Source organism: Myodes glareolus, chromosome 1, assembly GCF_982192425.1.
Source record: "Myodes glareolus chromosome 1, mMyoGla1.1, whole genome shotgun sequence".
In the NCBI taxonomy this organism is placed as follows: Eukaryota; Metazoa; Chordata; class Mammalia; order Rodentia; family Cricetidae; genus Myodes; species Myodes glareolus.
In genome coordinates, this window is record NC_142026.1 from 124,280,003 (window position 1) to 124,292,521 (window position 12,519).

Genomic DNA, 12,519 nt, shown 5'->3' on the forward strand with positions numbered 1-12,519 from the left:
CTAAATGAAAATGCAGTCCAGCTAATGTCCACAGGGGACTCTGTAGGGAGCCATCTCATGCTGCAGTCTTCCAGGAGGGAGAAACTATGGTGTATACTTTTTTCCAGCACAGTAATAAGCAGCCACACTCGACCAATGAGAGGCCTTCCCCTTTTCAAGGGTCTGAGGCACTGGGATCTTAGCATGGCAGGGCTCATGTCAGCAATATGCATTCACTCGGGAGTTCATCTGCTTCCCACACAATGCCTTTGTACACAACTGGCCTTTTTTTAAGCATATTTTCAAGCTGTTTTATTTGTCCCTTTTACCAATCCAATTTTATGGTTTCTTTATTTAGATACTGTAAGTGACCCTTTGCAAAGTACTTGTCCAAACAGTTGTTTTAAAATTGTGACACTTTCAAATATCATTTTAACATTTTAAAATGTATTTGTATAAATGGTGAAACCTTTTATAAATGTTTTACAGCTTACCTTTAGTAAGTAAGGAAGTTGAGTACATAATTAAGTGTATAGCTCTAACAGTTGTAGACAAAAAGTTTATCAGTCCTTCCCACTTTCTGTTTTAAAATCTGTGTCATTTCTTCTTTTATTACATTTGTGTGTGTGTGTGTGTGTGTGTGTGTGTGTGTGTGTGTGTGTGTGCACAGTCGTGCATATGTGGGCACAAGAACATGCCACAGCAAGCATAGAAGTCAAATGATTGTAGGACTCCACCTTCTTCTTCCATATGTGGGTCATGGGCTTCAAGGTCAGGTGTTTGGTCTTGACAACAGTTGCCGTACCTTGCTGAGCCATCTTCTTGGTTTGTCCATTTCTTGACCAGGCTTCTGATTATTCATTTGTTTTTTATTCCTGGGGATGGACCTAAATTTTCTACACAGGCAAGAACTCTACTACCTAAATATTCCCCCAGCTAGCCCAGGTTTCTAGGTTTTATTTTTAAATACAACAAGTTAGTATTTAGAGATGTTTTTAGCTTGCTATTTTTTTTATTTTCTTTATTCTTAGCAAAGTATGTTTGATTTATTGTGTATGTTTGTGTCTGTATTTTTCTATGTACACATGGGTGTGGATGCCTGTGAATGAAGTCTAGAAAATGGCATCCGATCAACTGGAGCTGGAATTATAGACAGTTGTGAGCTGCCTGGCATGGGTCCTGTGGACTGAACTGTGGTCCTTTACAAGAGCACTACGTGCTCCTAACTGCTGATTCATCTCTTTATCCTCATCAGAAATCTTCAGTGTAGCCTATGTGTGCTTTAAAGTTATTACTGTAAGTTCTGCTCCTGCCCTGGAGAAACTAATCCAGTATGCACGTTCTGTGTGCCAGGTCCAAGGCATGCTTCCTGGAGGCTTGCTTTCTTGCCTAGTTCAGACAAGAATAGCCAGCCCCATTTGGACTCAGCCTGTATGTGTCAAAACTGCGTCTGGGTGAGAGGTCAGATGCCTCAATTCTCATTTTAATTCCTTAAGGTCAACAAGTGCAGGTGGATGTTGGCCAGTTCCCCGAAAGGCAGCAGAAATTCTCGCTCAGCAGGTGCAGTTCTGAGGGCCAGAGGTGACTCCAGTTCACTTCCTGCTACACGTGTGCACAGTGACTCTCATCCTCCTGGTAGTCTTGACAACCGGCTCTTATCTCTCTCTTAGCACATTGCTAACAAGTGTCTCAGTCCTTCTCACTGTAGAAGTGCCAGCAGAATTATTCAAAAGAGGTTCTGCCTCTTAGTGAAGCTGCAGGCTGTTTGACAGTGAGTAGTCATCTTGCTGTCGTTTATACTCTGACACTCGAAGGCAGAATCCAAAGAATTAGTGGAAGACCAGACTTTGCAAGCACATCTGCAGTCTAGGACATCCTCAGCTTAAAATATAGTTACACATGCCAATAAATTGCTCTTGTTTAAATCTATTTCTTTCCCATGAAGGCTGCTGATACATGCATGACAGGTATGACATCTAAGGATTCCTCAGAAAGTCTCATATTTCTATAAATTTCTCCCTTGTTCTCCGACTTTTCTAATATCATAGACTTAGCCAATGCAAGTTTAGTACAATCAATCCATTATTTGTGAGATTTAGGTATCTGACACCTGTCTGCCAAGTGGTTCTAAATTCATAGATCCGTACCATCACCTCAAATTTCCCAGATATTCTCTGAACTAACCCTTCATTACTGACGCACCTAATGGATGTATTTAGTGATTTTGACATTATGGGCACTGTGACTTCTCTCTTCATCAACTCGGTCCAACCTCTAGTTTACTCACTTATTCCATGGACCTTTCTTACAGAAGTTAAAATTAGTACAGGATTTCTGTCTTCCTCCGCTGATGAGATGTCCTGAGTTTGATCCCTAGAACCTGTACCATGGAGGGAAGGAGCTGACTCATGCAGACTGTCCTCTTTGCATCGTGCACACAATAAAAATTAGTAAATAAGTGTAAGGTTGTTTTTGATTTTTACCTTCCTGAAAGTTATAAGCCTCATCAAGTCTTACCTCATGTTGTATTCTAAGTCTACTTTAAAAGTATCAATTTATATCAGAACAATCAAAAAAATTTCCTAATTGATCCACGTTGTCTACGGCGTCTGGCGGCAGTGTGGAGAAGTGCTTTCCATCGTTTATGTGGTAAAAAGTTACCCACTACAAATCAGTTGCTTGTACTTATTTTTGACTTCTATGCTCATTTTTGCTTTTGAGAGGGGGTGATTTTAAGCTTTATTCTTCCATTTTTTTTTTGTTTTTTTCTTTCTGATTGCTTGTTACTGCTTTTGCTCACTCTTTAACCCGCCTTTCCCTGTTTTTTGTTCTCCTTTCCCCTTTTCTTCCTCACTTATTTTCTCTTCCCCTCATCTTTGCCTGTTCCATCACGTTATTCATCTTTACCTGTCTCATCACGTTATCCATCTTTATCTGTCCCATCACGTTATAGCCATAATTTGCCAGTATTTTCTTCCCTTTGTTACTCTGGCATGTGTTCATCTCTGCAACGAGGTTAAATACTTCTAGAACACAGTGTTCTGACTTCGACATTTTAGGAAATGTAGTGTGATCTCCTGTATAAAATTATTCTTGCATGACTATGTATGATTTCATGTGCGAAGGGCAATCATTTAATTGGAAAAATGTTAAAATGCTAATGTGTCTTCCTTTTTCTTTTCCAGAGTCAAAAGCTCACCACTTAAACAGTCTCCGGGTTATCAGACAGAACTAGTTATTCAGTTGGTGTGGGTGGGTGGAGAACCTCCACAGCAGATCACCAGCCTGGCGCTCAATTCTTCCTACGGGCTGTGAGTATGAGGGTTCTTGTTGTTGATTTATTGCTTTTTTGTTTTTGTTTTATTTATCCTCAGTCTCTTTGGGGTATTTTCAATGTAATTTTGCATTTAAGTATAAAAGTATAAAAATACTTGGGCTTTGTTGTATCATCACCTAAAATGTTGTTGTGCAGCTATAATTTCTGCCTGTTTGGGGACATGGTCTTGTTCTGAAGAGTTCTCATAGGTCTGTGCTGTGACTGCTGATGTACAGTACTGGACGTGCTCGCCAGAGGGAAGTCAGCGTGCCCTCTTCCTGAGAAATAGTATTCTCACATTTCTCTTAAACTCTAACATAGATTTTATAAATGGATTCTATATTCTGAACTGTAACAGTGTTGTGTCTTCTCAGCTTCCAAAGTCAACTTGTACAAATTTCTAGGGTATAGCAGTAGTTTTAACAAAATACCCATCGATACACAGCTGCAGTTGTCCTTATGCCTTCAGCATATAGATAAAGCAGTTGTTATACTTTGTCTGTGTTTAGAACCTCAGCTTCACAGTAGGAAACTGCTGTGTCCTGTCGGTTACAGTCGTGTTTATGCACAGCCCTGTCTTGTTCTCAGTAGTAGCCATGGAGAGTCACCTGTACTTTTGTTCCTGCTAACCTGCTAACTCACTATCAGTCCTCTGTCTCTTGGATTTGTATATCCAACTTAAACTGGTTGTAAGCTGAGAAGCCTCCTGATATTTTTTATTGGCTGCCTTATAATGGAGGAACAAAAGCTTCTACCTGCTAAATACTTTATTGAGCATAACAACAACAACAAAAACTACAGACTTAAAAAAAATAGGAAATTTCAAAAGTAGTTAAAAAGTGATCAATTAATTATACGTTTTTACTATATTTGTGGGCTTGTTTATTTGGTGGAAATTTTTGCTCCTTCTCTAGTTTTGAAATTTAAATTACTTGCCAAGACTATATAATGTGTAGCTCATTTTTAAAACTTCAGTTGAAACATCTACCCTTCTGGCTCCTGTGTGTTCCTGCATAGTGTCCTCATCTGCACCCGAGTGCAAGGTTTCCTCTCTGAGTTCATCGTCTGCCCATCCTCTCTGACTGTGGACGTCACTCCCCTGTACATGCCAGCTACCAAGATGCTTTAATAGCTCTTAGAATAAGAATCCATTATACACCAGAAGTTACGTTGTGGTTTCTAACTGTAATGAAGAAAGCATTTTGCACAACTCAAAGAGAGTCTTCCAAGGCTTATATTTCCTTTTTTTTCTTGACAGAGGACTTATCAGAGATTATTCTAACCTATAATTCCATTTTCCCTGGAACAGAAAAATAGACATTTTTATTCCTTAGTGTATGGGGGGGGTCTGATCAAGCTTCAGCTTTTGTGTCAAATATTCTTATAAATGGTGCTAATGCTTGATTTAATGATATAGATAATGTCTACAGAGATAGGAATAGTTCCTGGAGAAAGACTATGTACTCTGTATTCCCATGCCTACCCTTGACTTTAGTCAGGCAACTGAAGCAAGTCCCCAGATCCCCTAACTCCTCATGTGAGCGCTCTCTCTCTCTCTCTCTCTCTCTCTCTCTCTCTCTCTCTCACACACACACACACACACACACACACACACACACACACACTAATAGTTAATAAAATAAATGGAAAAAGAACTTTCTGAAAGGCCCAGCATCCTGTCCTCCAGCTTTGTAGTTCACATTTCTTCTAATAACTTGTGTGCACTGAGATACTTATGCTTCCCATTGCCAGTGTGGTTTTTGGCAACTGTAATGGCATCGCAATGGTTGACTACCTCCAGAAGGCAGTACTGCTCAACCTCAGCACCATAGAACTGTACGGCTCCAACGATCCTTACCGAAGAGAACCCCGGTCGCCTCGGAAATCGCGCCAACCTTCAGGAGGTAAAAAGAAAGAAAACCTTCCTGAGCTTTCAATGCTGCAGATGCTCGCGTGCATATGTCCCTTGTGTCTGTGAGTGCTTCCCTTTAGCAAGCAGCGAGTCTGCTTTAAACTGGGTGTGTAAACAACCAAAGACCAGCTAGACATGGGAGTCTTGTTTTCTTTTGTTCTTAATAATACAGGATTACTTTTAATGTCACAAGAAAACCAGTGTCACACGTCAGCTAAGGCATAATACTAGGAATGGATGTCCAGTTATTATAGAATAGAAATAGATTTCAAAGTTTTCTTGTTTGGTCCCTCTCAGCTAATAATTGAGTTTGAACCATCTAATGAAAGTAATCATTCCAGTGTGAAAGTGGGTTCAGAGGTGATTTGCTTCCCTGATAATGAGCATGTGTAGATAGCTTTGATGCGGCACAAACTAGGGCTCATACAAAAAAAAAATCTTTGTAGTATTCTTTGCTGTTTGCTAAATATCTACTATTAATACTGTTTCAATGCCGATATCTCTTATAACATGGAATACACATATTTCTGGTTAGGTATCCTGTACCTCTTGCATGTATTTTACTTCATGATATACAACAGATAACTTTATATATGTGAGAAGGGGTATATTAAGAAGACCTCTAACAATAATCGACAGTGAGCTTAGTTTTCCTGGGGGCCCCCCCAGCTGGACCAGGATTGAGGGGAGCTCTATTCAGGGCTTGCTTCATTCATCTGTGAAATCCTGGTAAGCATTGGGTTAGGGAACTGTCTGCACATTATCCGCATGCCCACGGAATTAAAGTTCTCTTTGATTTAGGGTGCTGTTAGCCATGAAGTCTAGCACCACACACACACACCCACACAGACCCACACACACACACACACACACACACACACACAGACCCACACACACACACACACACACACACACACACACACACACACACACAGAGCATTTTAACATTCTCTCAGATTTAAGCTGCTCTCAGTACATTATTGGCTAATGATCTCTACCAAGTTTGTAACACGTGAGAAAACGAAACAAAAAAGAAAGGTAATGTTAGGCCTTTCTGGCATTTTGCTTTAATGGTCAGAATTGTTTTCAGTTTGTACTGCCTCACCTGTCTGAGTCCGATCATATTGTCATGTATTATCTCCGGCAGAAGTTCTGTTTCAGCATGCCGTTCTGCTATCTGTCTCCTTTCTTTCTCCCTCCCTCCTCATGGCTTCACTAAGGTATGCTGGCTGTGGCTTCTTGCATGTGCGGCCTTCCTAGCTCGTATTCTGAGTCAGTGAAAAGACTCCGTTCTTCTTTTATAAGTAAGTCGTTTATGTCTTGACATTTTTGTTCTTTGTAAAATCATTGTTTCCTTTTTCATTTTACTAATTAGCTAAAATACTTTACACCTAAAAGATTAAATTCATTATTTAGAGTTATCTCATAACAGCTAATTTAGCAATATGCCCCAACTTCTTTATAAAGCCAGGAAAGAAATAGTTGTGAAAATATATTAAAACATTTTGTTATAAAAAATTCAGCTTTTACAAACTTGTAAAATTCTTACTAGTTTTAAAATTAATTTCTTTTCCCCTTTATACTTTAGAAGGTTTACATTAAATTGCTTATTATTGAATGTCCAAACTTATCTAAGAATAGGACAGGGTTTATTATACAATTAATTTTTTTCTTAAATTTTACTGCATCCTACTTTATTATTTAATTATAGTAAATTCTTTAATATTATTTATATTATTATTTGCTTCATTTTATATTGAAGAGATAGATGTTAGACATATGAGAACTATTTCAAGGTTTTATTATGCTAAAATGTTTCATGTTGTAATTTTACCACACTATCATTACCTAAGGTTTCTTAACTAAAAACTGGGGGTGTACATCTGTGTAGAAGAGACTACTTCATAGAAGGAAGGAAGGGAGGGTTAATTTTCGACGTTTTTAGTAATATCTTGAGAATATTTGTGCCTCTGATTCCGAAATTGATTTGCTTACTTTTCATATAAAATTAATGGATAATAATTGGCATTAAAATTTGTATTGATATAAAAAGAATGATATTTTACCCAAGTAATAGGGTGCATGCATACAATTCTAGGATGTGGGAAGCTGAAACAAGAGAATCTCCTCCAGTTCAAGGCTGGCCTGCTGAAGCCCTGTCTTAAAATTAGAAGCAGGCTAGTAAGCTCAAGGGTTGTGTTTGCCTCCCTCTCCTAGCTCTGGAGTTACAGACATGTGCTATGGAACCTAGCTTGCTGCTTTCTCCTTCCTCCTACTCCTTCCTTTTCCTTTCCTTCCTCCGCCCCTCCTCCTCCTCCTTCTTTTTGTAGTTTGTTCTTGCTCTGTAGCACAAGTGCCATCACACTGTTTTCAACCTTTTTAAAGGTCAGTTTGAATGGAGAATTGTATTTACTACCAACAGATGGAATCTATTTTGATTAGTACTCTAGGATCAATTATTAATTTGTTTTATAAAATAAAATATTATCATCTGAAGTTTGAAAATGTTAACTTTGTTATTACGTTACTGTTAAATTATTATATGGATTGAGGCCTCACAAGGATTATTGTAAAACTATCACAGGGATGTTCATTCCTAGGGGATACCCAAACCCATTCCAGACCCTGTGTGTATTATGTTTTCTTGTCCACATACATTCCTGTGATAATGTTCAATTAGAATGAGGCACAGTAAGATTATCAACAGTAACATACTAAAATGAATAGTTCATATTTCTATATTGCAGTTATGTGCAAATGGTCCTTCTGCTTCAAAATGTCTTATTGCTGTGCATGCTCCTTCTCCAGTTGTGATATGACATGGTACTCAAAGCAGTTTATGGCTCTTGTAGGCGCATCAGCATCTGCACCTTTGTGAGGTACTTGGCCATAAGCACTACAACACTATGACTGTTTAGTCATTGAGCAGGACTAGTCCTCTCTGACTAAGGGGCAGGTAGATATGCATTAGGATGGAGCAATGATGCCTGTATGCAGTGAGATTTTAGCACACTGCCTAGCAAGGCGGCTACTCCAAATTTAAGAATTATTTCTAGAATTTACCATTTAGTATTTCAGACCAGATTAACAGTGAGTAATTGAAACCACAGAAAGTAAAGCTGTAAGAAGAGAGGGGTGTCTCTGTGTGTGTGTGTGTGTGTGTGTGTGTGTGTGTGTGTGTGTGTGTGTTCAGTAAAATGGGTTTACAGGATTGCAAAAGGCTTTCTGACAGATGGCTTAGCCAGTGAGTCGCTAGTTGCCAAGCCTTGGTGCAATTCCCTGAATCTAAATGTGGGACAAGTGAACCAGGTCCCATAAATTGTCCTCTAGCCTTTACATAAGCCCTGGAGCATGATCTTCCTCACACACATACATACATGCATACTCACTGAATAGAGAGACATATAAAAGTACTTTAGAGAATGTGTAAATACACTTATGTATTTAATACACTATGCATAGCAATTGTACGATTGTTGTTTCATGAAATTCTAGGAAACAGATTCTGAATGGTCCCGTGACATCAGTGGTATGACACCTGTCTTTTTCTGGGGCTTTAATGTACAGTCCAGTTTCTCAACTGATCCAAATTTCCCAGTGAGTGCCCCTCGTGTGTGTGTGTGGTGTGTGCTCACGCACATGCTTGTGTTTCCATCCTACTACTTTTAATTAGGCTTTCTTGCATGAAATAGGTAGGTAAGGTTATTTACTTGAACAAGGTCAGTTTATTAGTTGCTAAACCAATGAGGAACCTCAGTAACCATTAGCTGCCTGTAACTCTGAAAAGAGCAATAGAGGCTTAAGAGTCCCCTTCCACACCTGTGATGGAGTGGTGACTAGCCCAGTCACATGAGACCTTGTATAAGAAACTACCGCTGTCGTGGGTTCATGGGTGAAACAGCAATGTCATGCTCAAAAGACAGCAGTCCACAGCACTTGCTGTCAACCTTCAGCCCTATATTCTTTCTGCCCACTCTCTGCAGTGTTACTAGGCCTTGGAGGAGTTGGCACAGATGTCCCTTTTAGGGCAGAGCACTCAAGTCACATATTCTCAACATATTGACCAATTATGGGTCTCTCACTTAACCCACTGCAAAAAGAGGCAGAGAGCATTGATCTATGAGTATAAACATAACTGTGTAGAAGGAAGTTTGACACTGGAGCAGCTTAGCAAAAACAGATTACAAACCCACTCACACACACTCACATTCACACACACACTCTCACAGACACACACCCACACCCACTCACATACCCACACAGACACGCACACACACTCGCATGCCCACACAGACACACACACACTGACACATACAGACACACATCTACACCCACTCACATATCTACACAGACACAGACACACACCCACATCCACTCACATACCCCACAGACACACACACACACACACGTACACACATACCCACAGACACAGACATGCACACATACATATAGACACACACCCACTCACCCACACAGATACACATACACTCACACATACACACACACACACACATGCCCCATCACTTCCCCTGGCATGGGGTTTTAATTACGTTTACAGTGCCAAGCATGAATTTTCTCCTGTGAGGCACTCCTCACTCCAATCAGAAAGTGGCTGATGTGGGTGACCCCGTACCAGTCTTAGTTTCTGTGAAGCCAGAGCATGTGCTGTGTTTAGCAGAAAGTACTTCATCTCTGGCTGGTACTGTAGAGGATCAGCAGTGACCTGCCCTGATTGGGGGCCTCTAGTGCCTTCCAGACCAACAGCTCATAGGGAGGCATCTTGCACGCGATGTTGACCTTTTTGTTGAGTAGTCTGAGCACCATTATCCACCTATTCAATGTACGTCCCTTTACAGTCTTTATTCTTATTATCATTACTATTGATTTATGATATGATAGGTTTCCATATGACTTTTTCACATATCTTCATTTCAGTTAATCCTTCCCCTTTACCTCCTCGTAAAATACTTTGCAGTGGTTTTTTTCTATGATTTCTGCCAACTTATAGTATGGGTCATGTATAATGTATGTAATTCATATCTGCCTTGAGAGAAGTCTTTGTTAAAAGGTTTTAAAATGTGACACTATAGTTTTTTAAGAGGGATACTGAATAGGATAGATAATGAGTAATATTTAAAATACTACAAATTTAAGAGATACAAAATATTTTCATAATCATTTAAAAATATTTAAGCAATATATTCAAGACTTAAGGAAAACCACTTAGAAAGATGAGTTGAGGACTCTTGTGATATAAAAATTACCAAACCTAAGTGTTTCTTCTTCCTTAAGAAAGTCACGTGTCTCCACAGCTCTGGTGTTGTACAGGTCTTGGGTCATAGCTGATATCCAAGAATAATAAATCACTTCGTTTTCTGTTTCTCAGTTTTCTTGTTCAGTGGACCACAGCCATATTAATTGGAGATAGTTTATTACCAGAATGCTCCCATCTCAAGCCTCACCATTGCCATATCCGTTAATCTGTCTTCAAGTGGTTAGTAGTGAAATAGACCCTGTGTGGAAGGCGAGCTTGTATAAATGGCTGTGGTATCATTTGTTCTTGTTTTGCCTTTCAGCAGGCCTGTGTGATATTACTGAAGGGACTGTTGTCACAGAGGATCGCTGCAAATCTCCAACTTCCGGTAATCTGGTTTTTCTTTCATTAACAATTAAGATTTAAAGAAAAACTAAGATGGCTTATCAGTACAATTTTATACACACTTATAACTAAATGTGAGAAACATATCATTAGTCTTAAAGTCATCACAGTGTTAATAAGGGAAAATAAATGTGGTTCATGCAAATAAAACTCCATAGCTTGTGTTTGTTCAAACTTGTGTGATTGCTCAGTTAACTTTCTTACCGTTAACAGTGTTAAATGTATTTCCTGACTACCATTGAATCGATGCTCTCTGACTGTCTCAGATTTATGCTTCTAGATACTCCTGATGTTTAGTGGAATGAAGTAAGATCATGGAAAGTTGAACTTTTAATTGAAAATTCACCTTTTTGATAATTATAAAATACTATCCATTCCAATTCCATGACAAATTTTTTGCCTTTTTTTTTTTTTTTTTTTTTTTTTTTTTTGCTCAATGATAGGGCTCAAACCCAGGACATTGTACATACTAGGCAAGCCCTTTGTCACTCAGTGACACCTCCAGAACCAAATGGAATTAAAGATTTTGATACAGTTTGATACAGTATGAAAAAAATTGACTCTTAGTGAAATTGTAGCCTATTTGCATTTGTTTTTCCTTTTTGATCAAGGTCATTTCTTGTGTACTTATGTTCTTACCAAAGCAGTTCTTTTTATTTGCAGGGTCTTTATATGACCCATGTGCATATTACTATTTCACAGCAACATTGTTTTTACTACATTTGAGTATTCTTAGAAGTAAAATCTTGAATTTGTTATTGTACAAGATTGTTGCTTTGCTAGTAGTTAGTAAATTTAACTTTATTATTTTAATTAAATTTATTATGTTTTCTACCTAGGAATGTTCATTAGCTTTTCTCTTAGCAAGATTTTTCTCGGCATCAGTAACCCCCTGTTTACACTTCTGTCTTACACTAGCCATTCTCCTATACTGGAAAGAATGTAAGGGGTACACTGTGCGGAGTATTTTTACCACTGTCGTGTTTCTGCTTCTACTTTGTTAGCCCTACATTGATGAAAGCTTTTATGTTTTCTTTTTACAATTGCTTTTTTTGTGATTTTGCACAAATTGATCATTTTATGTTTCAAGCTTGAAGAGTGAACTAGGGAGAGGGAGCATGGGTAAAGTGAGTTTGTTCCTCAGAGCCCACACAGAAAAGCCAAGCACAGTGATGGGCTGCTGTAATCCCAGCCCTGGGGAAATGAAGACAGCGGATCCCTGTGGCTTCCTGGCCTCCTAACCTTGCCTGTGTGGCAAGTGCCAAGCTAAGAACCTCTGCCTCAGAATACAAGGTGGACAGCACCTGAAGAATGAAACCTGGGATTGCTCTTTGAACTCCACATGTTCACTTGTGCACACACACACACACACATGTGTACACACACACCAACACACAGCGCGCACACATCAACATACACTCACACAGAGTCTATCCACACAGGTATTTTGTTATTTAAACCTCCTATTTCACTTTGCCCATCAAACTCCTAAAACATAGAGTCACAGAAGCCACACTGCTGCCTATCAGTAAAGTTGTGTACGACAGAAAGGAATTTCTTTCCCTCTTGTACACTGACATCTTTCTAAATTTGGAGTTGGAACTGTAGTTTATCTTCATTGTTCCTTCCAAGTACATTAAGTTTATTTCTATT

General features: G+C 39.0%; 1 protein-coding gene across 8 annotated transcripts in view; it reads left to right on the forward strand.

Moving 5' to 3' along the window:
* Nucleotides 1–12,519, forward strand: part of Stxbp5 (syntaxin binding protein 5) — a 140,103-nt gene that overhangs the window by 97,862 nt on the left and 29,722 nt on the right. For 4 of the 8 annotated variants that reach the window (XM_048425477.3, XM_085688506.2, XM_048425482.3 and 1 more), the window contains exons 17-19: nt 3,165–3,290; nt 5,048–5,199; nt 10,787–10,849. In XM_048425477.3, the coding sequence (XP_048281434.1) occupies nt 3,165–3,290; nt 5,048–5,199; nt 10,787–10,849 (341 nt within the window). Of the gene's footprint in view, nt 1–3,164; nt 3,291–5,047; nt 5,200–10,783; nt 10,850–12,519 lie in introns of all 8 variants that reach the window. The other 4 variants (XM_048425476.3, XM_048425478.3, XM_048425481.3 and 1 more) reach the window with 1 other exon arrangement.